The sequence below is a fragment of the Rhinolophus ferrumequinum genome, chromosome 4 (genome assembly GCF_004115265.2).
Source record: "Rhinolophus ferrumequinum isolate MPI-CBG mRhiFer1 chromosome 4, mRhiFer1_v1.p, whole genome shotgun sequence".
NCBI lineage: Eukaryota > Metazoa > Chordata > Mammalia > Chiroptera > Rhinolophidae > Rhinolophus > Rhinolophus ferrumequinum.
In genome coordinates, this window is record NC_046287.1 from 24,730,289 (window position 1) to 24,754,686 (window position 24,398).

Consider the following 24,398-nt stretch of genomic DNA (forward strand, 5'->3'; position numbering starts at 1 on the left):
CACAGGTGTTGGATAAACATTTATAGGTACCAATGTACCAGATGATTTAGAAGAGGGACTGGTGTGTGTGTGTGTGTGTGTGTGTGTGTGTGTGTGTGTGTGTGTGTAACCTGTGGGTTGAGGTCATGATGGGGTGGGAGGTGGTGAGGAGGAAGGGAGCCCTTAACTCAGAAAGCAGCTCTCATTGGATTGTTTATAGAAAACGTTTTAAGTATCAAGTTCCTAGACCACCACCATGACCATCCCCCCCTTCAATTTTCAGTCTCCAGAAAGCAAGTTTGGGAATTATTTTTGAACAACTTTGCATTTCAGGAAGGAGAATAAAGCTCTTAGGGAGAAGACAATGTGGACATCCCATTAGAAACTATTTCATTCTGTATCTTCTCTATGAATATTTTAGAATTTAAAAAACCAGACAATACAAACAGCTCTTTAAAGATGCAAATGAACTTTAGCTTTAAGAGTCTATGTATTTTGTCAAAACACTATAATAACCGAATTCACTTAATAGAGGAAAATAAAGTAACATAATAAACTGAGATACCCAAAATAACTTCAAAAAAAAAAAATCATTGTAGAAGAAGTCTTGCTGATCTCTTAAATGAATTAAAGCATATTTCTATTGAAAACATCACATGGTTGTTTTCCAACTTCAAATGTTCAAATGTTGTGTTCAAATGTTGGACAACCAGTTGGAAAGGTTGTCCGTTTCCAACTGCACACTTTGCAGTCGCTCTTCAGCTTGTTTATTCTACAGTAAAGCCTGAAAATGTAGTGGCTTGATTAAGAAAGTTGACGTATTTACCCAGCACTGAGTGCAGGCCAGTTGTGGCTATACTTGCTGGTTTCAAATGGAAAAAATTATTTGCATATCACCTACAGTTCCAATGAACCATTAACTGTGGAAAGGTAACATTTATTTATGTTTTTATGAAAAACATTTACAGTCGTCCCTTGGTATCCATGGGTTTCACACTTGCCTATTGAACCAACGGTGGATCAAAAATATTTTGGGGGAATAAAATCCCAGAAAGCTCCAAAAAGCGAAACTTGAATTTGCCACATGCAGAGCACTACACGAAATCCACAAGAATCAGGTGATGTGTAAGCACACCTGGCTGTAGCCTATATGCAAATATAGGTTATATGTAAATACTACACCATTGTATATAAGGGACTTTAGCATCCTCGGATTTTGGTATCCACAGGGGTACTGGAACCAATGCCCCTCTGATACTGAAGGACGACTGTATTCTGATTGCAAAGGGCACTTGTGGAAAATTGAGAAAATATTGAAAAGTATAAAGCAATGAAAAATTACCCATCATTTGACCATCCAATGATAGCCACCAAAATACATATTTTGTATTTTCTCTCGTCTTTATTTGTGTTTATAAAAACCTCAACCTTCTCTTTCTTAACATACTATGAGTATTTTCCTGTGTGACTAAATATTCTTACTAGTATGATTTTTGGTGATGGAACAGTAGCCACCAAATGTATTATTTAATTGATTTTCTATTGCTGGACACCAGGGTTATTTCCAATATCTATCTATCTATCTATCTATCTATCTATCTATCTATCTATCTATCTATCTATCTATCATCTCCTAGAGGGGCAATTATCTACTGCTTTAAAGGTTATTTACATGTTCAGCCTTCTTGATACTTAATGTCAATTGTCCTCAAATAGTATACATTTTACACAACCATAACCAGTGTATGGGAAGTTAAGGTACAAAACGCCGGCATTGGTCTTAGCACTATTTGTACACGTTTCATTTATAAATCAGTCTCCAAAAGGACATTCCTTTGTGACCCACGCGCAGTTCACCTAGTACCATTAGTGCTGGTGTCATCAGGGGAACAGCAATTGGCTCAAAACACCGCTCATTGTGATGCCAGTGACGTGGCCTCCTTAACGTTCTAAAAGATTGTTTGGTGTAAATGCTTCAGTTCAGGAGTTTTCTCTTCACCTTTCCTATCATGTTTAGAGTCAGAATTCAAATACTGTACAATATGCCTGGCCTATAACTTGGTTTGAGGTATTTATATTTATGTCACTTTTGTTTGCTTATTATACTAACCAGGTGGAAAAAAGCAATTGCAGTCTCCCCAAAAGGTAAAATTCTACTTTTTTGGTATATTACTAGAATTTTTAAAATAGGTTAGATAAATTACAGTACATGTAGGAATAAGTGCACATTGGGAGTTTTATGAGATATTTCATGAAAACATTTAAATACAAACTTAAATGTAAAATTTAATTTCTTAAGAACTGAGGTGGGAGATATTAAAAAAATAGAATAATAAGTTTTTTAAAGACATTTTAATATATATAAAAAGTATATAATCCTATTTAAATTACATATTGTCTCATCAAAAAAGGAATGAACAGAGCATTTTTTCTCATGTCTGAATCTTGAGTCAAAATGATTTGACTTTTGACTAAACTCATTGAAGCTTTTATTTATTATGTTCTTTTCTCAATGACTTTGTTTTTGGACATGTGTCTTAAAGCAGTTGCTATTATTGAAAAAAATTAAAGGATTGAAAACATGAAATGTTTTAAAGGACAATAATTATATTTTATGCTTTTATTGATACAGATTCTAACAGTAGGTGGAAAAGCACTAAATATCAAAAGAGTGAATAATGTCACCCTAGAAAAGAGTGTACTTCCTTATAAACATTTTTTTACTCATTCTTGTGCTTTTCCTGTGGCCCAATATCACTCAGTAATTTGATTTTAAAGAAATGGAATATTCCATGAATATTTTCCAATCAAAGTGAATACAATGTTGTTATCTAAAACACCTTTGATTCCTTAATTTTAATCTCTCCCTGTCCATTTTGGCCAAACAACTGAATACAGATATTTCTTTTGCTGTGTCTTCCTGTGAACATTACCCTAGTAAGAGCTCCATATTTCTCTCATCTCATCATTCAGAAGCTATTTATCCACTTTTTTCCACTGCCTCCTCCTTCAAGCCTCCCCTTCCCCCATCCTTGAATGCCTATTCAGCCCCCACACATTCAGGCGTATTTATTCCGGTAAAGATAGTGACACTTATGGTTTATTCTAAGACTAAATCTGTGTTGCCCAATGACTAAGGACTTAAGCATGCACACTGCTTCTGCACTTACCCTCCTACCTAACTTGACTACTCAACTTTTTTCTTTCTTTCTCTCAGAATTCTGTTTTGGCACAGTTCAGTTAACACACCACTGCCAGGCCACTAATTGATTTCTGAAACCTGACATTTGTTTTTTGTTTTCCCCTATCTTCCCTAATGGTACAGCACTACTAAGCAGGAAGGAATGCAAAGAACTAGAAAGTTCAAAGTAATTGAGGATCTGTCCATTCACACTGTCTGGCATTATGCCAGTGTAGAACCTGGAACATTTGAAAAATATTTATCAAGTTTTAACCCTTTTTGCTAAGTCGATGAAGTGGGTTTGCAGCTGTAGCAGTTGTGTGAACAGCAACAGCAAGTAAGCTTGGTCGAACATGTTCTTTATATGTTCAGAATCGCATGGCAAATGTCTCAAAAAAGGATTACTTTCCAATCTCCGTACGATTGTACAATGCTAAGCTAGTTATTTTCTGTGAGATTGCAGAGCTGGGGATTTCAGAGAAACCATTACTTAAAAGTGACAGTCCTATTTCATCAATCCTTATGTCAGAAATGAAATTTAAATAAATGCCACTGTATTTGAACGAAAAAGATTGTATTTAGCATTTCTATTGTAAGTGTGCTGCAAGCCCATCCATAGCTAGGTTCATATCTATATTCATTAAGAAAAGTGGAAATGTGAAAAAAATTAACAGGACTATCAAAATATCTTATTAAAATTTATCAGATAGCTGGTTCTTTTGTTTTTGTGTGGACTGGGAAAGTTTTGTAAATGAAAGCATGTTTTAAAATGGTGTGAAATATGGTGTGAAAGCTTTGTAAATGAAAGCATGTTTTAAAATGGTGTGAAATATGGTGTGAAAGCTTTGTAAATGAAAGCATGTTTTAAAATGGTGTGAAATAAAGAAATATAGAAATATTTCCAGTAAAGTAACTGGATATTACTGCAGTGAAAATTTAGGTTGAAATAACAGGCCACCGATACTCTGGTAAAAAGAAAGACAAAAGGTAAAGTCTAGATAGCCTTAAAAGCAAATTAAAATATAAATAGATACCAAAGTGTATTAATTCTAAGTTAGATTTAAAGTTAGAAACAATACAAAAGTTCTGTTGAGAGTTATCTATATCACACTTGGTTTGATCATATTATCAGCATGAATTAACTAAAATCAAAGTTCAATTTTTAAAAAGTTATATGAAATCCCATACCAATTCTATAGTCTAAGTTATTTAATTACATAATTAGATTCAATATTAGAGAAAGTCAGGATAGCTTTTTACAGATGAAGATGGATAGTATGGGACTGTTTGCTTAGAAAAAACTTTGCAAAAACACTTATGAAATAATACTTTGGTAACATGAAAGTAAGTCTTCAACCATTCAAAAAAAGCAGTGATCACAGCAATAAAAAAATGAATAATTTATTAACAAAAGGGAATGAAAAGGAGACAAATTTTTCACAGCATAATTTTGTTTCCTAATAACAAATAAATACCTCTAATACTTAATGTATTTATTTTAAAATTCTACACACTGAAATGAGATCCGTAACTTTGATAGATTTACTCTTTGAAGTGAACGTTTTTCTAGAACTTGTTTTTTTAACGTTTTACTGTGATTAGTAGGCTGCTATATATGTAAAATTGTCTAATGGTACGGTGTGCTGTCAACATGTATACATCTGTAGTAGTATTCAGGCATTTATATTGCAGTTTATTGTTCTGGCTTCCAAATAACCCAGATAAAATCATGTAGAAGAACATTAAGGATTAAGGGACGTGGTTTCCTTGCGTGACTGATGGCAAAAATTCACCTTGCTATTATAACATAGTAAGTAAGTGGACAGTAATATATTTGGCTATTACTTTCCAACAAATTTGGATTCCCAGTTTTCAGAACTGCTGTGTGTCTAATGTTTGTGGCTTCTTTTATTGTCTTTTCGTAGGAAAAGGTGCCACGGTGTTGGGTAAATGTGCTACGTTTCTGTTTTGTAAATATTAAACTCCACTTTTGAACATACAGTGCTAGCAAAAATAAGTCAAAGATGTAATGTCTATTTAAATACATTTGATGTAGTCGTTAGTGCTTAAATTAGATTCCATGCTTCGGCTCGAATCAACACTATAAATACTAAGAACTTCAAAATTGATATGGCCCACCTCCCTCCTCTCCACACACGGATACGAGGTAGAAATGTGTGTGAAAACGTCTAATATTTAAATAGTGTGGGGAAAAACAAGCTTTTATGAAAGGACTTTAAAAAAATACTTCCCATCAAACCTTTTATTCAAGCATTCCGAATATGCTTTGCTAAATGGATATATTCACTGCTCAAGATACACTGAGACAAGATCTGTTTTTAAACTTGTTTATCACACCGCCCCTAGTTTTCCGCTAAAGAAAAGTACATTTTGTTTATTTAAAAATACACACTCATTAAATAAGTTTTTCAAAACCTTAGCGTCCCAATCTAGCTGCCTTCTGGGTTTCAGCTTTTGAGTTTCAGGTCCTTGCACAACACCTCAGACATGCAAAACTCTTCTTTCTCTCTAATTCTAGCAGAGAACAGTCAGTGGAGATCTCCCTCCACGTCTCCACCCTAATTCCCTCTCTTCCTAGATTCCACCGGCTTCTCTCCTTCCCTCCGCCCCCGGCTCCGCCAGCTCAATCTGTCAGAGAACTTGTGTACAAACTGCGCGGCAGCCCTGCGCGCGAAGCTCGTGGCCCGAAAGGGGTGCGGTCAGCGCGGAGGAGGCGGAGCCCTGGGCGAATTTCTTCCTTCTCATAGGCTACACGCTCTGGCCCCGCTGGTCCCGGGGCCTCAGGATTCGCCGCAGCGCTGCCAGTCTGGCACGGGAGCCCCGCCCACTCAGAGTTGGGTAAAATAGACGCGGGCGTCAAGTGTCAGTAGTCGCGGGCCAGGTACGCGCGTTCGCAGCTCGTTCGCGGAGAGCAGCGGTGGCGAGAGCCGGCTGCGGCGTGTGAGGGAGCGCGGTGGGGCGGGGCGGGAGAAAGTGGCCGCCCGGAGGACGTTGGCGTTTACGCGTGGCGGAGCGGAAGAGTTTTGCTTTTCGTGCGCGCCTTCGAAAACCGCGCCTACTGTCGGCTGAGGGGTCCGCCAGGAGCTTCCCCTCCTCCGCCCGCGGTCCCGCGCGGAGTTCTCCGGCCTGAGCCAGCGTGGGCGAGGTGGGAAGCGCGCTCGACACGCGCCCCGCGCCCGGAGCCGCCCCCCGAGTGCCCATGGCTACGCGGGTGCTGACCATGAACGCCCGCCTGGGACCCGTGCCTCAGCCGCCGGCCCCGCAGGACGAGCCCGTGTTCGCGCAGCTCAAGCCGGTGCTGGGTGCCGCGAACCCAGCCCGCGACGCCGCGCTCTTCTCTGGCGAGGAGCTCAAACACCCGCACCACCACCCGCAGGCGCAGCCGGCGCCCCCACACCCCCCGCAGACGGCGCCACCGCCGGCCGCGGGTCCGCGCCTGCCCCCGGAGGAGCTGGTCCAGGTAGGAAGAGCCGCTCCCCTCCCTCCCGGCGCTCGGGCGTGTCCCGCCGCTGCGACGCGCGGGCGACAGGGGCCGCTCCAGGCTGGCCGTGCGTCGGGGCGCACGGGGAGCCGGAGCGGGGTGGGCAGCCCCGCCCTGCCCTCCCAGCCTGGACACTCGCGTTTCGCAGGGAGCAAGTCGGGCGACCTGAAGAGAGGGGTGTCGGAGATGAATCTGCCCTGGCGGGTCGGTCCGTGAAAGGTTAAAGAGGGAACTGGGTGCTCACGCGCACCTTTGTTTTTTTCTTTCATCTGGAGGATCAAACCTCGGACCTCACGCCAGCTTGACTTCAATTCTGCCTTTCGCCTTAAACCCCCTGCCCCCAGTGGCATGGCCTTGGCGCTCCCCCGTCCCGCGCCGTCTCGGGTTAAGTGGAAACGCAAATCGGGGTGCTGGGGAGGGGCCTCGCGGGGTGTTTTCTTATCTCTTGGCTCAACCTGTTTTAGACGCGATCGTGGGGCCGCCTTTGGGAAGCCGGAGTTAGAAAAGCAAAGGTGGTATTGGAGCGCTTGTTTTTCCTTAAAAAGAAAGCTGGGGTGTTGTTTTTTTCATGTGCGCGTAAATTTCCTCCCGGAGCCGCGTTGAAAGCTGGCAGTTGGCTTTTACACTTGCCGGGCAGCCGAATTAGAGCGGCCGCCTGTTTCTTTCGCCCACGCAGGGAGTCATATAGCCCAGAAAAAACTTCCCGGGACTTTTAGCCTGTCCCAAGGAAAAAAAAATTGGAAACATACCCACACGCAAACAGCTGGAAGAGCTAAAATCAGAAACCACTAACCACCACGAGAGCGGAGTGCACGAAAGGGTTTAGTTCGGTTTATTTCAAGACGCTTCATTTAATAGCTCCTTGGTAGATTGTACATTTGCTACTCGGCTCCTACTCCGGGGGGTCTGCGAGTGTCGCCACGCTGTGAAAGGACAGTGACGTTTGTCAGAGAAGCGACTCACATGATTAGAGCGTTAATTTTTATTTTTAAATCGTGTCTGTCCGGGAAACCCCGTGTACATGTACACCGAATGATACGAGGTCGATATGAAACCCTTTTGAAATTAAATAGTAGCAAAAGAAATGACTTACTCACCGAGTAAGATGCCACGGTAACAGCACCATGAGCCATCTAGTTGGGGTGTGTTTTTTTAAAATTTCCTTTTCAGTGTTAAAAATTAAGTTTTATGTTATACTGGGAGAGAAGATAACTGTAAAAAGACAGATTAGTTACAAGCTGGATTATGTCCAAAAAATCATTTAAACATGATTTTGTTACTGCAGTTTGTCAGTTTTCTGCTTAGGGGACACCAAGAGTGTAAGGTATGACTGAGCTTTTTACAGATGAAGGGGGAATGTAGCATTGGGCCACTGAGGAGGACGTGATAAATGTTTTGCTGATGACTGTGCTAGCAATACAGCAGCCTCTCCCCACCCACGGGCCCCTTAGCACCACTCTACCAAGGGAGTGATTTTCCCCTAGGTAATTAAAGATCTGTTTTAGATAGGGATATGAATAGGAACATTTCATTATCATATTAACCAATTACAGAATCTGCTGATTAAAATCAACATTTAGAACAGTTCAATGTGAACGTGTTTTGTTCTTTCAGTGGATACTATGTTTTGCTGAAAACGTTGTATTTAGGTTTCCATTGAGCTATAAACCAGAAAAGGCACTGAAATAGCCAAGGAATGTTTTATATTAGATATTTCAGCAATATTTATCTAAGCAAAACAAAACCAACCCTTTGTAGTAATATTTTTAAGGTTTGCTTAGTTAAAAAACACATTAGTTACTTATATTACATGAGCGGAATAGAGGTTGTTTGGCAATATTACAAGACTACTTCAGTTGCAAACTTAACTGTGTAATGGGGCAGGGAATCCTGTTTGTACCTGAGTGGTAATGAAGTATATTTTATTATTGCATCAGAAAGGAATATGTTTTCTGTTTGCTTCTTTTTTTTTTTTTTGCCTCATTCACTTTTTGTCTGGAGTTGATTGTGGGAACGATTTTACCAAATACATGTTATGCAGAGTTTCGTAAGGTTTTGGCGAACCAGTTATTACACAATTGACAAATAAACCTGATAATGTATATGAGCAGCACTAGAAGGAGTATGCCCAAGTACTTTCAGCAGGAATTGTTGGGGAATTTTTAGTAAGCACCGTTTATTTGTCCTTGGTGAGATGATGAATTGGGTGGATTATGCATGTTTGTATCTCTTCTTTTTTAGACAAGATGTGAAATGGAGAAGTATCTGACACCTCAGCTTCCTCCAGTTTCTATAATTCCAGAGCATAAAAAGTATAGACGAGACAGTGCCTCAGTCGTAGACCAGTTCTTCACTGACAGTGAAGGGTTACCTTACAGTATCAACATGAACGTCTTCCTCCCTGACATCACTCACCTGAGAACTGGCCTCTACAAGTCCCAGAGACCCTGCGTAACACACATCAAGACAGAACCTGTTACCATTTTCAGCCACCAGAGTGAAACGACTGCCCCTCCTCCGGCCCCGACCCAGGCCCTCCCTGAGTTCACCAGTATATTCAGCTCACACCAGACCGCAGCTCCAGAGGTGAACAATATTTTCATCAAACAAGAACTTCCTACACCAGATCTTCATCTTTCTGTCCCCCAGCAGGGCCACCTGTACCAGCTACTGAATACACCGGATTTAGATATGCCCAGTTCTACAAACCAGACAGCAGTAATGGACACTCTTAACGTTTCTATGTCAGCTGCCATGGCAGGCCTTAACACACACACCTCTGCTGTTCCGCAGACTGCGATGAAACAATTCCAGGGCATGCCCCCTTGCACATACACAATGCCAAGTCAGTTTCTTCCACAACAGGCCACTTACTTTCCCCCGTCACCACCAAGCTCAGAGCCTGGAAGTCCAGATAGACAAGCAGAGATGCTCCAGAATTTAACCCCTCCTCCATCCTATGCTGCTACAATTGCTTCTAAACTGGCAATTCACAATCCAAATTTACCTGCCACCCTGCCAGTTAATTCGCAAAACATCCAACCTGTCAGATACAATAGAAGGAGTAACCCTGATTTGGAGAAACGACGCATCCACTACTGCGATTACCCTGGTATGTGATCTTACCTCTTTGAAGCATCAATACATGTATTTAGTGTTTCTCTGTGAGCTCTTTTCCAACCTCAGGTTTTAAATTTACAGAGGCAAGTAGTGCTTGACAATAAAAGTCACTCACTTTGTTCTTTGTTCCCAGTCTTGGTGTCTTACCCAGGTATATAACCATTTAGTTGTCTACTGCTTATGTGACGTAAAAAAAAAAAAAAGACTAATATTTTGGAAAAAATTATGTTAGACTTCTTTCTCTTTAATATTAAACAAAAATTTGAATTTTGAGTTAGCCAGTTATTTTGTCTAACACAACATTCTCCAATCATAAATTGGAGTTTTTAATTCCAAATTTACCTTGAAAAGAGATTACCTAAGTAAGGTAGGGGAAAATAGAGTCTGGTAATGAAGTGTGGGGATTGAGTAGGCTGCTACAAGACAAGACTGTCTACAGAGTAGATTTAAAGATAGTTCTGATAGCATATGAGCATATACTCACTCACGAATGAGATACGTGGCCCAAAATATAAATTGATGACGATAATGAATATAGGTACAAGTTGCTGGCATAAGCTAGTTTGTGATTAATACAGGGTATAATTTATTGACTATGGTACATGATATGGCATGACATACTATGTGAAAAAACAAATGGAGGAGTACAGAAAATTTCCGTCATCTTGGATAATGGTTTAACATTGTCAGCTCTAGAGCCATTAAAAAATTTTAAATCATTGAAGTATGTGTTATTAGTATAAAGCACCTACTGGATTATAAACACATTTCCCATTTGTAGCTTGGCCTGATTATCTGTGCTTTCTGCTAACGTGATACATACACGAAGCAAATCACTCTGAATATCTTTTCTAAAGTAGTAGGGGGGCACTTTTTAAAACTTCTTTAAAAACTGAAGCTTCAGATAACACATCTAGCATGAGAGATTTCTTCTTTAAATCCAGATTTTAAACACTGAATCACCAAAATGACAAGCTGTTCTTCCTCTCCTGCTTTATTTTAGGCTGCACAAAAGTTTATACGAAGTCTTCTCATTTAAAAGCTCACCTGAGGACTCATACTGGTATGTAATTTTCTTGTTAATTCTGTGAGTTGTGTAAATAGTGTAAGTGGTATTCATCCTTTTAAAAGCCAACACTTGTTTGATCTCTTCTTTCTTCTGTCAACTTTTATTTTTTAATGGCCTACCTTTTCAGCACTGGCTTGGCTCAAAATTCAGTTCAGTGAAAAAGTCTGGTTCCAGGAAGGCTGATGTTCCCTCACTACGGCCTTGCCCTGTCACCTCACATAGAATTAATTACCCAAAAATGTAAACAGCGATGTTTACGAATGGATTTTAAAAGTTGTAATGGCATTGCTATTCCTTACCATGAAGGAAAAAAATGTAACTCACTTCCTCCGTTAACAAATCAGTTGGCTTCTATGAAGCTATATTAAACACTGAAAACTTTTCCATTTGGCATGTAAAGCATAACTGTGTAATACATTATCTTTAGTTTTACCTTTAGCCTAAATTATCAGTGTTCAGCAGCTTTTCTGAGCTCGATGAAAGGAAGGGCTGAAATTGGGAAGGGCCGAATTTGCAGGTTATAAAAATCAGGCAAAGATGGGATTGTGGTTTAAAAGTTCTTCTACGCCGGACCTCAGCCTACATTTGATGCGTTTGAGAGACTTAATTCTAGCTTATATTTCATTCCTGTTCAAAATATGCTTTTAGGTTTAGCCCCTTTAACTTTATAACTATTTATTTTGTCAGATGTGTACAATCACTTTTAAGTGCTTTTTAATTTTAAAACTTTTTATTAGAACCTGTTTTAGGATGAAAAAAGTGGCATGCTTTCAAATTCTCCAGATACCCAAAATATTTTCAAACATATAGATGGTTACTGTTTGTAATTTTCTTAAAAGGACAGCCCTAAATTAGGAAAGAACTTACACAGTGATTGTATTTTATTTTTCTCTTATTAAATGCAGCCTTACCTAAAGTTCAAAGAGTAAGTTTGCTAATAAAAGCAATGACCTAGCAAAATGTTTTATTCCATCATTGCCATGGAAACCAAAGTATTCAACAGTTCGTTTGAATGGGTTGTTGGATTAATGCGAGGACTTGAATCTCTCCAGGCTAGATGTTACTATGGAAATTGAGTTTTTGATAAATGAAGTAGTTATCTCTAACTGCTGCATTAAAAAGTAAAAGCCTTTGAACGAAGGTCGGGTGCTGAGAGGCCTGGGTGCTGAGAGGCCTGTGGCTGCCGACATTTTGTATGCCTGCTAGGTATTGCTTGACATCCCAGTGATCAACACTACTTATTAAATTCTAAATAGAGTTGGCAACGATGTGGTAGATTCCAAGGCTTTCTGAAAAATTGCTTTTAAAGAAAAGACATCTCCTGTATTTATCAATGAAACAAATGGGTTGTTTTGGCCTGATAGACAAATTGATTATATAAAGGGAAAGATCCTACATACGCAGCCCAAAGTAGAAGTTAGAGGTAAACACCCATTAAGCATAGAATAAACTCAATCTAAAGTTTTCAAAATACAAATGACAAGGCCAAGTAAATATTCCGTATAGACATATTAAAATATCTTTTTGTAGAATGTATGTTATATTAAGGGAGGGAACACTGACAATGGGTTTTTACCTGAATTTTGATTAAGGGGAAGTGGAAGTAACTTTGAAACATTCGGACTATTGTTTTTTTCTTCTTTGAAAGTCCTGGAAACTGGAGATAGGGAGAAGGGAACGTGTTTTTCATGAGGTTAAAGTCTCCTCATAAAAGAGGGGTGCAATTGCATACAGCAGTGTAATCAAGTGCTATTGCAGGGATGTGGTCAGAGCATATCTAAATGGCCTTGCAACCCCTGCAAATCAGGGTTTAATGCTCTGAGTGTTATACCTGCAGTTCTGGAACTTGACCTGCTGGCAAAAAATTTAATAGTGGGTTGTCTTAACAATGCTTGTAGTAATAAAAAGAGACCAAAAAGAGGACCTAGGCCTAGTTTGGGTCCTATACATCGATTTTCACCTGATCATAAACATGTGGCCTTCGACATCAAATGAGTGAGACCATTTAATCCAGTTTAATAAAGTTTTGTTTGATAGTCTCAAATGCCCTGGGGAGGGTTTGTAGCAGACTTGTTCATCTGGCTAAACCCGTTCTTGGGTAATCATAGAGCATTGAGGTTGTTTTCTCCTCATTTTTAGTTTCTAGACAATGCCTTTTAAAATTTCCTCTCTCGTTGCATCCTCCCCACCCTGCCTGTTGTTTTTTAATGAATGTATCTGAAGCCAGCAAAGACTTGTTTTGTTTTTGTTTCTTCCTTTTAAGGCCCAGGCATTTCCAAAGTACTTCTCTCACTTAATAGTTTTTTTTTGTTTTCTTTCTGTTCCCCCATGCCCAATTTATTAGGGGATTTTAAAAACCATCCATATGGGAATGTTGATCTTGTATTTGGTGTAAAAAACATTTTTTAAATGATTACCATTTTGCAGGCAGAATGTGAAGCATCCTAGCATTTCTTTGGAATACAATTACAAATGCTTTAAAATGTCAAGTTACCTTATGTTTTAAAAATGATTTAAGCAATTAAAACAATCTCCATCTGAAAGTCTTGCCAAAACAAGCCCTTTTAAAAAAATACTTGCTGTGAAAGAGTAAAAGATACCAGTTTCTTGAACCATAAGTCTCATGACATTCAAGTTTTTCTAAGTTCATACACTTTGATATTTTTATTCAGAAAGAATATGCAAATAATACAAAGTTCTGTCTTTGTATGGTTTGACAAAATACCTGAAATGTACTTTGACTATTCTAGGAAATACTTGTATTTCACCAGAAACATGTTATGTCTTTCTATACATCTGATAGCATACTGATAGGCCTACGGAAGTACATCTTGTAGGGGTGTGTAGGTGTTTGTTACTTGTAATGTGTGTATATGCATATCATACCTCTGGTGAGAAATAATTATGGCTGCTTCTAGGCAGCAGTGTCAAGAAGCGGTATATTTCCAAATAAAAATATTTGTACTTTCAACATCATTTAAATGTGAGCATTCTCCTGAAATTTGTGTATATCTCATGATGCAAACAAAGGGGGATATACGATTGCAATCATTTAAAAGTTGTTCCCAAGCAGCTTCTGACAAAAGGTTCACACTACTTCGCCCTTAAAATCAATGTGACTGTTACACTGACTCATGAATCCAACCAGCAGTATAATTGTATCTATTCAAACACCTTACTATCTTTAATTGCACAGTGAAGATTTAAAATAAATTATAAGCACAGGCTTTAAGCCAAAAAAAAAAAAAAAAAAGTAAAATGTAATGGGAAAAAATATTAAGACTATATATACAAAGAAAAATTGAAAATTTTTCTTAAATTTTTCTTATCTCTAGTACTGGTTCCTTGGTATGTCTTCAAGTACCATAAGTTAAAATAATTGTTTTTACACTGAGTGTGGAAATTTGTTTAAAAAACTTGTTACTAAAAAGTACAAGACAAAGTTCTGAAAAAGCAAACGGTGAACTCAGTACAGATGTTTGAAATCTTACTGATTTTCGTCACGTGTGGATGTGCACTTAACCCTAGAGAATATGCTTAAAGCAACTGGGAAATTAAGGGATAGTAACATTTTTAGATCATTTTATCAGCCTCAGCTATCTGGAACAGGGCAGAAAATGAGCAGTTACACGGAGAAAGTCTGAGCGGCACACACTTGACTCAGATATCCCTTAGGCCCATACTCCACGCACGGGCTGTTATGGGCGCACTGAATGACCCCAGAACGGCCTGCTGAGGGTTAACAAGAAAGGGACAGTTGGAAACAACCCCACAAAAGAAAATGGAGACCTACAAATAGCATAGGAACACAAAATGGACTCTGAGTGAAGCACTATGCTGTTAGTACTGCATTTTACAGGGAGTTGTGTTGGGATCCCTTGTGTAAGAAAGAATCCCACAGTAAGCCCTAGGAAGATTTTTAGCCCAAGCCTAGTCACTTCCCATGTTCTGCCTCACTTGCTTATGTACGACACTATTTCCTTATAACATTTATATTAAGATGTTACTATATATGCTTTAAAATACATAATCTCTGCTCAAGATTTGTTGCTAGGTATTGATTTTGATTTAAGTTTGGATAGTGAAAATATCCTTAGGTATGAATTTCTGTATAGTTCTTTGCTCTTCATTATGATCTATTGAATATATTAGGTATAGTTCTTTTTAAAAATATTGACAGTGTTGACAATAAAGATATTTTCATTCCCCACTGAAAGAAATACTGAAAATGTTCTGAAAAATTAGTTATTCTGTGTGTTTGTGTGTGTGACTAGAAAGGAGTGAAAGAAAGGCTTTTAAAAATATACGGGAAGGATTTCACTTCCTTGGAAAATTATTTAGAGCTGAAATCAGCATAATTTATATTTGTATTATATAACATATCCATAAATCATACATGGACTTAATGGAGATGAATGATACAGTTTGGATTTAGAGATCAATATTGGTTAAATGTGAAACCTGTGTTATTGGTAGTGGTTAAAAAGTTTTGCAGGATGAAAGTATTTAGTGCCCAATGTTTTTTGAGTCTATATTTGAAAGCTACAGGAAAAAGTATCCCATTTAACTTGTAGTATTAGATGTTGCTAGTTAAACATTCTTAAATTATTTTCATTTGCAGCTTTATTTTCTATATTGACAATTTCAGGTTTATGTAAAAAAAAAAGCAGTTGTTTAAGAGACTTGCTAGAGAGGTATTTATGAGCTTGAAAGCTTAGAAACAATTTCTTTTTAATGACTCACTGGGAAGATTAAACTTTGCTTCTAGGACTTGTTCTTTCATCTGAAAAACATTTACATAGGAAATTGATTAAACGTTTAGAGATGATAAACCTTATCAAAGGTTAAGAAGTTTAATTTGATTAAGCAAACATTTTTGATCTTGTGGAGAATCCAAAGAGAATGTCTTCTTCCATTTCTGTCTTAAAAACTAGCAAGAGAAGATAGTTCAAAAGTAGATTAAATAGAATTGCTGACATTGAAATAGAAACAAGCGACTGTATAGGTAGAGAGAATGTAATGTTTTAAAGCAATAATTCAATTACTTAAGATTTTTACTTTGGCAGATATTTTTAGTTCTATAGGATATAGTAGCTGTTTACTTGATGACCTACATCTTTTCTGGTGAAAGATTAGAAACAAAGTAATGTCCTACTTTAGTAAAAGTATCTCTGTAGCAGTCATTCTTATTCTGTCAGCCTGTATTATTTATATTCAGGGATCTCCACCAATTCTAATTAAGGGTAGCTTACTGTTTAGAAGTGAACTGTAAGTAACTTTCATTAAAAAAACAAACAAACATGTAGGCAGAAGAATAAATTTCTTTTTGACTAACTTGACAAAAGCAAACCCAGGAGTTGGGAGGAGTCTCCTGGTCAGCGTCAGCACATGACAGACAACTGAAAGGAAAGGATATTTACTACTTATTCAGTGCTAGAAAAATGAAAATACAGAATTTTTCTATTTTGATTGATTATAAAAGAAAAGGGAAAATATTTCACTGATACTTTTTTTTTTTTTTAATTCAGTTTGGGCTCTTATTACAAGAAAGTGAATCTGAGTGTTGTCTTTCTGTCAGGGGACTCAACAACTGGTATTTCATTTCATTTTATTAGTGATAAAGGATGTTTTCCATTGTTTTTGTTGAAAACCCTTAGAAGTAACTTAGGAGCTTAGAGATTCACTGATAGGACTGTAAACCTACACAGAATGTCGCCACTGATTCCCCTTTAGATTTGGAAGATCACTGTTCTGTGTCCCCAGGAGAAGTCCCCTTCCTACCTTTCACCAGCAGTAGGACCTCCAGATCTTCCTGGTTTTCATCAAATCCAGTCCAATACTGTAAAAGAAAACTTGTTTAGGTAGAGTTTATTTATCTTGTACAACTTCAGGACAGATAATAACTGATTCTGAACATAGCCTCCTGAAGAGGCTACTAGCATGATTCTCACCTAAAAGCCCAGTTAGTCAGATTATCCTCGGTGGTCTTAGGCAGATGAGAACCAGGCAAGGCCCTGCTGCATACAGATGGGCCCATAGGAAAAAAGAATCCGACAGACTCCCACCAGAGGCTTTCCTGTCTTGTACCTTCCTTCCCTCCTTTATATTAATGAAAATAACCAAGGTGGTCAGACGTAGGCCCAATATGCAATTGTTCTAAAGAAGCATTAGGAGAAGTGTGGCATTACAGCTGGAATATAAGACAGTCCGTGCCTTTGAGGAACAAAAGCCGGTTAAGAAGGCAAAATACAGCTCTTTGAAACCTTCATACAGCAATACATATGCAAGAGCAAATCAGTCATCCAAAAGGAATTTAAGTGATGATGGGGATACAGAGAAGAGGAATGGTATCTCCTGGACTGTTAGAGGCTTTCTGGGAGGGGAAAGGTGAATCAGATTTTAAAGAAAGAGAAAAACACAAATTGACCAACAGGAAGTAAGAAGGGGTTTCCTTACTTGATACATCCTTTTAAGTAATCAGTTTTCCTAAATGGGGTGCATTATTAACAAGGATACTATAGCTAGTAAATATTACGTGTATTTTGTAAATACTGATTATACCAGTCATTCTTTGAAATGAACTGCCTGCCATTCTGTTCCAAGTGTAGGCGATGTACTACAATGAGCTTTAATAAAAAGATTTTTTGTAATGGAAAGTTACTGGCATAGATATATAAAAATAGGAGTTAATGAGCCCAAATCATCCCACTTTATCTTTTTTTTAGACATCTAATACTTCTTCATGAATTTATTTAATCTTGGGATTAATGTTTCCTACTTCTTTACCTTTTATTAAAATGTATACTGTTTCAGACTCTTAAGTTCCATAAGTCTCTAATAATGGGAAAAATCTAATTGTTACTGAATTGCATAAAAATATGTTCTTCCTGAAGTAAGAGCTCATTTTGAGCTTTCAAGACTTACATTTTAAGAATTAAGTACTAATTATTGAAATGATTTATTCTATTTTAACAGTTTACATTGTTTTCTGTCTCAGAATAGGATACGGGTTTTAAATTCTTTGAAGCCAAAGACCAAGTCTTACTTGTTGTGTTTGACAAGTTGTTTAGTACAGGTTCCACTCTCATTTACTAAACAGACTTTAATTATGATGGTTTTTAGACTTTGTTAGATATAATAGATTGAATTATCTATCTTTTATTTTCAGAAAGGAAACCATATGTGCAAATTTGCTGTAATAGCTTTATAAAAGTTACCTAAAATAACTATTCTAAGAAAAATATTCTTCTTTTGTTAGAAGAATCTATGTAGCACATTCTAGGGACACGCCATGGTATGAGTCTATTGAATATGTTCAGAGAAACAGCAACATTCTATTGTGGTAGGTTCCAAAGTTATTTTTATATCTATTCATCCGAGGAAAAAACATAAGAGACAAATTTTTAGTTTATCAATAAAGATTTTTCGAATACTTTACAAACAGGTTTTGCTAACCCACTGAAATTCACTTAGCCCGGGTTAGAGAGAGAACCATTATTCTATGATATTTGGGGGCTGTCAGTAGCAGCGTAGATGAGCTTTCAGGACCCCATAGGTTCTGAAAGGTGGGTGTCCTGTGAGGAGCGGCTCAGCCAGGGTGTGCCTTCACAGTCTGGGGGTAAGGTCTGCTCTCAGTCCATGAAGCCATTCCTTAACTGACCTTCACAAGTGGCTTTAGAATCTTTAAATAAATTTGAACAATGTCTATGTGTTCCTTAAATCATTCAGATAGAGCATATTAGTATTTGCTAATGGACGATATAAGTAGGACATTAAGGAAAAGTGGCAGGCTGAGATTCTTAATGTGGAGCTCATCATGTAGCTTCTAACTCATGGAGTTACTGGGAGGATTAAGTGAAATAGTGAGAAGTACCTGACTGAAGTATGTGCTCAGCGGATGTTTGCCTGCTACTTCTTTTCACGGGTAATGTTTTTACTTAACATTTCTATAAAACACATTGATTGACTTTATCAGTATAAATAGTATGTATGTTTAACTTGGACATTTTTTAAAAAGATGAAGGATTCCTAGCAAAATAGTTCTAGTCATTTAAAAATAGATTAAGAAAATGCATACTTTATTTGAGATGAAGTTGTTGAATCTTGTTTTCCATGCTGTACAAACTTGTCACTTTTTTCTTTTTGCCTTTGGAAAGTTTCACATTAACAGCATGAGAACTTAAAAATACAGTTGATGTTGAAAGAGCTTAACTAAATATTTTAAATTGGTGGTATTGGAAAGAGATTCTGTAAAAATCCAATTAAACTTTTGAAAGCTCTATCCTGTTGAAATAACTTAAAGGAAGTCAGTTTGGTTTCCCAGAAGTACTGTGCATAGTGTTTCTGGCTGAGGAAGAAAGGCCCGAATCTGCTATTTGGCCAGAAATTGGGTACCAGCTTCCTCTACAATGTTTTATTTGAGCGGTGTTGACACTTGAACAAATCCCATAGAAACTGCCCCAAGTGGGGAATAGTTGTCCTTGCTTTTATAGTACACACTTGGACCCATAACTAACATCCCAGACACTGGTAGTATTCTTGGCTGAATAATCTATAGATGTGCATAAGTTGAGAGCAAAACCCCAAATGTTTTAGGAACTTTAATGGCTACCGTTTTTCAACCAATCAGAAAAGTAAACTTTAAAAAATATTGGTACAGTTTATTGCTTCATAGCCAATAAAAATAGTGAACAAAAAGAGTCTAGTGTCCCTTGTTTCTTAAGTAAACTCTGAAAATTCAGTTTTCTTTCTATTTAATTATTAAATTCAAAAGACTAGAATGATTTCTTTTAAAATTGGGGCACTTTAGGAATTTTTTTCCTTGCCTCAGACATCAGAAATAACTTTCTCTTTCCATTAAATGACAGTAAAGTATTTAACCAACATGTTTGTTTTTGTGAATTTATTATTCACGAGGAACAAAAACAAACACTTGTGTGCGGAAAATTAATTTTTTTGTTTGATTTACATCTATAAGAGTGATAGCTGTATTTATTGCTAGTATTAAAACATCTATGTATTAAACAGATTAAATGTGAATATAAGTGAAGAAAAGTGGTTTATTTCTCATGTTATTTAAGAGTTGAGTGTATTAACTTAAAATCTTAGAATTTACTGTGAGAAAAAAAAAAACACTTCAGGAATTGATGTCCATTTTGCAAATGGAGTGGCAGGAACCAAAAAGGGAATTATTTAAAAAAAAAAAAAAAATAGTGTCCTGGTTCAGAGCCAGAGGAGAGGAGAGCAGAAAGGTGGCTGGCTCAGGGATGCGTACCATAAGGAATTGAAAGATATCTCATGGGAAATAATTGGTACAAATTTCACACAGCCATTTTGGCCTTTTTTTCTTTGTCCTTACGGAATTTTGTTTGAATCAGAAGAGTTATCAGAACTGCAAAAATATATTAACCACAAGCTGTAGAAATCTCGGTTGACGTGGACAATATCTTTTAAAATTTGGGCTCACATGAGTAATCTTACAACTTCCTGAACATGATCCTGCTAAATCAGGCAGAAAGGTTGTTGCGTTTCATGGTGGTACTAAGGTGTGCTAAAGGCAACTGGGAGGTTCTTCTCTTTCAGAAGAAAACATTTTTGAAGGAATTGAGAAATTTGACTATTCAGAGTTTTAAAAGGTACCTATATAAAACTCCTATATAAAACTCAGCAGTAAGCCAACTGTACTTTAACATGCAAATGTATCTCACAAACTGTTATCTTAAACTAACAATTTCATAGAAAATTATAACAGTAAAGCATAGATATAGGAACTGCTAGTTAATATAGTTAATGCTCAATGAGAGATTTTTATGTTTTGGGATGTATTTAGGAAGACTACATGATCTCAATTAAATAGGATTAATTGTAAAACTACATTTATAATGTAGTTTTAAAAGATGAACAAACTTTAGACAACATTAAAAATAATACAGATTGCAGTGGGGCAGCAGCTCAGTTATCAATTCACTATTGGAGTGAAGAGAGCTGTGAAAGAAGATGTAGATTAAATGTTTAGAGACTTTTAAAGTATGTATTACACATATAAGCTCCGTGAGGCCAGGCATTTTTGTTCTGCTGACTATTGTATTCCAAGTATTCAGGGTAGTGCGTGGCTTATAGTGTACACTTGGCAAATCATTTATAGAATGAATTTTTATAAACTTTTGGATGCAATACATTAGAAAGGAAAAACAATGCATAAATCAGCAAATGTTATAATTATGGTAGTTTCATGACTCTTTACCACAGTGGAGTTACCAGTACTAGAGTTCCTGATCTGGATGAGGAATTGGTTAAATACCAAATGCATAAAGCTTTAACACCATGCAGTTTAAAAATTGTCTTCTGCTTCCATCTGAAAAATGGGAAGGTGTGAATGTGTACGTACTAGTATGAATTTCAAAAAGCAAGGGCCCCAATAGTCCATTTTGGAGGCCGTGTGTTCAAGTGTGCTGGAAGTTTGCAGTCTGGCTAATTTAGAAACGTCTAGGACCAGTTTTAAGTAAAGGATTGCAATTGTGCGACATTAAATTCATTGTGTTGGTTATTTGAGCAGCTCCCTCTTAAGTAGCTCCCCAATTTTTTCCCCTCTTGGCTATTTTATAGCGATTAGTCCTACACATTTCATTTGGATTTGTTGGTGTTGACATTGTACATTTGCACAGTAATGGTGAAGCCGTCCCAGCGCTCTAGTCAGCTCGGGTTTACGTGTGCAGGAGCAGTACACAACAAAACCTGCATCTTGCACATTTAAAATTGCCATTTTCCCATTTCTTCGGTGGTACACGGAATGCTTTTCTCTTTGTATAATTAGGTAAAGTAGCCTATGAGACAGGGACGCTCCACTAGATGACTTTGAGGGCAGTGAATTCATATCAGAATTCATGAACGTTCCTTCTCTTGGACTGTGACTTAAAAAAAATAACAAATACTCAGGTAGTATCTATGACGTTATTTTTGCAAGGAGGCCACCTCACCTCTCCTCTTCGTTCCTTCCCACAGGTGAGAAGCCGTACAAATGCACCTGGGAAGGCTGCGACTGGAGGTTCGCGCGCTCTGATGAGCTGACGCGCCACTACCGGAAGCACACCGGGGCCAAGCCGTTCCAGTGTGGGGTGTGCAACCGCAGCTTCTCCCGCTCGGACCACCTGGCCCTGCACATGAAGAGGCACCAGAACTGAGGCACCACCACCACCACCACCGGCCTACTGTGCCTGTGCGATTCACACTGACGTTCTGCAGTCCACTTGGCAACATTTTAAACTACAAACAACTATATATATATATATATATTAAAAAAAAGAAAACTGGAAATGTATATTTTGTGTATTTGAGAAAACAGGGAATACATTGTATTAATACCAAAGTGTTTGGTCCTTTTAAGAATCTGGAATGCTTGCTGTAATGTATATGGCTTTACTCAAGCAGATTTCATCTCATGACAGGTAGCCACATCTCAGCTTGGGTTGGGGGGTGGGGGTGCAGGGTGTGTTTGCAGTGTTTTTACCTAAGCACCATCATTTAATGTGACAGTGTTTAGTAAATAAGTCAGTTGGCAGGCACAGGAAGAAGGCTTGATTGTATGTCAAGATTTTACTTGACATCAAGTAGTTTTTCAATATTAGGTAATTCCTTAGAGGTGCGCAATGAACCTGGCAATTCACAAATAGCCATTGAACAAATGTGTTTGTTTTGTTTTTTTTTTATATGAGTTGCCTATATTTGCTATTCAAAATTTTGTAAATACGCAAATCAGCTTTATAGGTTTATTACAAGTTTTCTAAGATTCTTTTGGGGAGAAATCATAAGTAATTCTTTTGAAAATAACCATGAAAACATTTACAGTTAGAATTTGTGGTAAGATACCTCTTAAAACCTTCCAAATAAATTTCTTTAGGAGAAAGAAAGAAATTCAAATGAACTTAAAGAGCAGATTTCATGCACTGATTAAAATAGGATTGTTTATTTTAAATATGGAAGACATTTTATATGAATTGTGAACTCGAGATTAAAGATAGTTACAATATACAAAAGTTAAACCTCTTACAATAAGCTAAACTCAGTATCATTTTTAAAAGGAAGGACTTATGTAGTTTTCACATGGCATTGAATTTATTATGCAGTTTTCATATATGGAAATGTTGAAATTTATGACGCAGTTTTCATATACCGAGATGTTTGCTCGTGCAGTACTGTTGGTTAAATGCCAATTTATGTGGATTTTGCATGTAATATACAGTGACACAGTAATTTTACCTAAATTACAGTGCAGGTTAGTTAATCTATTGTTAATACTGACTCAGTGTCTGCCTTGAATTATAAATGACATGTTGAAAACTTAAGCAAGTACTACATATATGCAATATAAAATAGTAATGTGATGCTGATGCTGTTAACCAAAGGGCAGAATAAATAAGCAAAATGCCAAAAGGGGTCTTAATTGAAATGAAATTTTAATTTTGTTTTTAAAATATTGTTTATCTTTATTTATTTTGTGGTAATATAGTAAGTTTTTTTAGAAAATTTTCATAACTTGATAAATTATAGTTTTGTTTGTTAGAAAAGTTGCTCTTAAAACATGTAAATAGATGACAAACGGTGTAAATATTTTGTAAGGCTTCAAAATGTTTATACGTGGAAACATACCTACATAAAAAGCATAAATCATTTGCTGTTTTGCTTCTTTTTCCCTCTTATTTTTGTATTGTGGTCATTTCCTATGCAAATAATGGAGCAAACAGCTGTATAGTTGTAGAATTTTTTTGAGAGAATGAGATGTTTATATATTAACGACAATTTTTTTTTTGGAAAATAAAAAGTGCCTAAAAGATTCGTGTTGTACTTTCCTTCTTCACCTACGATAGCAAAACATTTAGCAAATTCCATTCTCAACTATTTAAAAGGGTCTTTCATCAGGGCAGTTAATAAAAAACCAATTTCCACATTGAACCATACCTACCTTTGTTTGTTTAACACAAAAGAGAGGGACTTGATTTTTAAATATTAGAGCTATAAAGGGGCATAATTCATGAATGCTGGTTTTTCTGATCAGTACATGGACCTTTACATCATTAGTTGAATACCGTGGAGACAACTCACATACGCTAGTTTTATTACCAGAGGCAAAACAAGAATTGGGTTTTTTAACTATTTTTTGAAAGAAATGGTAAAAGTTGACTTGATCCACTAACAACAAGCACACCTAGGGCTTAGATCTTTGTTTCTAATATTATTCTGCAATAAAAAGAACAGAGTCCTTAGAGAAATGGCTGTTTCTAGGACTGGGGCAGGAAATGCATAAAATAAGGGGAGCATCTTTTCAGAACGTAAGCTGAATTTTAAAATCCCACAATGATGGGGGTGTGTCAGCAATAACATAAAGTAGGATTGGATTACAACCCAAAGCATAAAACGTCCATGAGTCTATTGATATAAATGATGGCTTAAACAGGAGAAAGACATCTGTGAAGAACTTGAAACACTAGCTCATCCCCAGAGGTAGAACATAACTTCCATTCCTTAAGTGTGGGATGCACAAGGTAACTTGA

The 24,398-nt window shown here is 37.3% G+C and overlaps 1 protein-coding gene across 2 annotated transcripts; it reads left to right on the forward strand.

Annotated features, from left to right (window-relative positions):
- The first annotated feature begins 6,049 nt into the window (after positions 1 to 6,049).
- KLF5 (KLF transcription factor 5) lies at positions 6,050 to 23,681 on the forward strand. Of its 2 annotated transcripts, none has more exons than XM_033104804.1 (4): positions 6,050 to 6,641; positions 8,904 to 9,774; positions 10,786 to 10,845; positions 21,853 to 23,681. In XM_033104804.1, the coding sequence occupies exons 1-4, from the start codon at positions 6,381 to 6,383 to the stop codon at positions 22,029 to 22,031; spliced, it is 1,371 nt and encodes a 456-aa protein (XP_032960695.1). In that variant the 5' UTR covers positions 6,050 to 6,380; the 3' UTR covers positions 22,032 to 23,681. The 2 variants fall into 2 exon arrangements, with proteins under 2 accessions (XP_032960695.1, XP_032960696.1); XM_033104805.1 differs by lacking the exon at positions 6,050 to 6,641 and adding an exon at positions 7,027 to 7,046.
- The last annotated feature ends 717 nt before the right edge of the window (positions 23,682 to 24,398 follow it).

Coding starts and splice junctions, on each gene's coding strand:
- KLF5 (XM_033104804.1), top strand. CDS start 6,381: ATGGCTACGCGGGTGCTGACCATGAACGCCCGCCTGGGACCCGTGCCT. Junction 6,642..8,903: donor CCCCGGAGGAGCTGGTCCAG/GTAGGAAGAGCC, acceptor CTTCTTTTTTAG/ACAAGATGTGAAATGGAGAA. Junction 10,846..21,852: donor TCACCTGAGGACTCATACTG/GTATGTAATTTT, acceptor TCCTTCCCACAG/GTGAGAAGCCGTACAAATGC.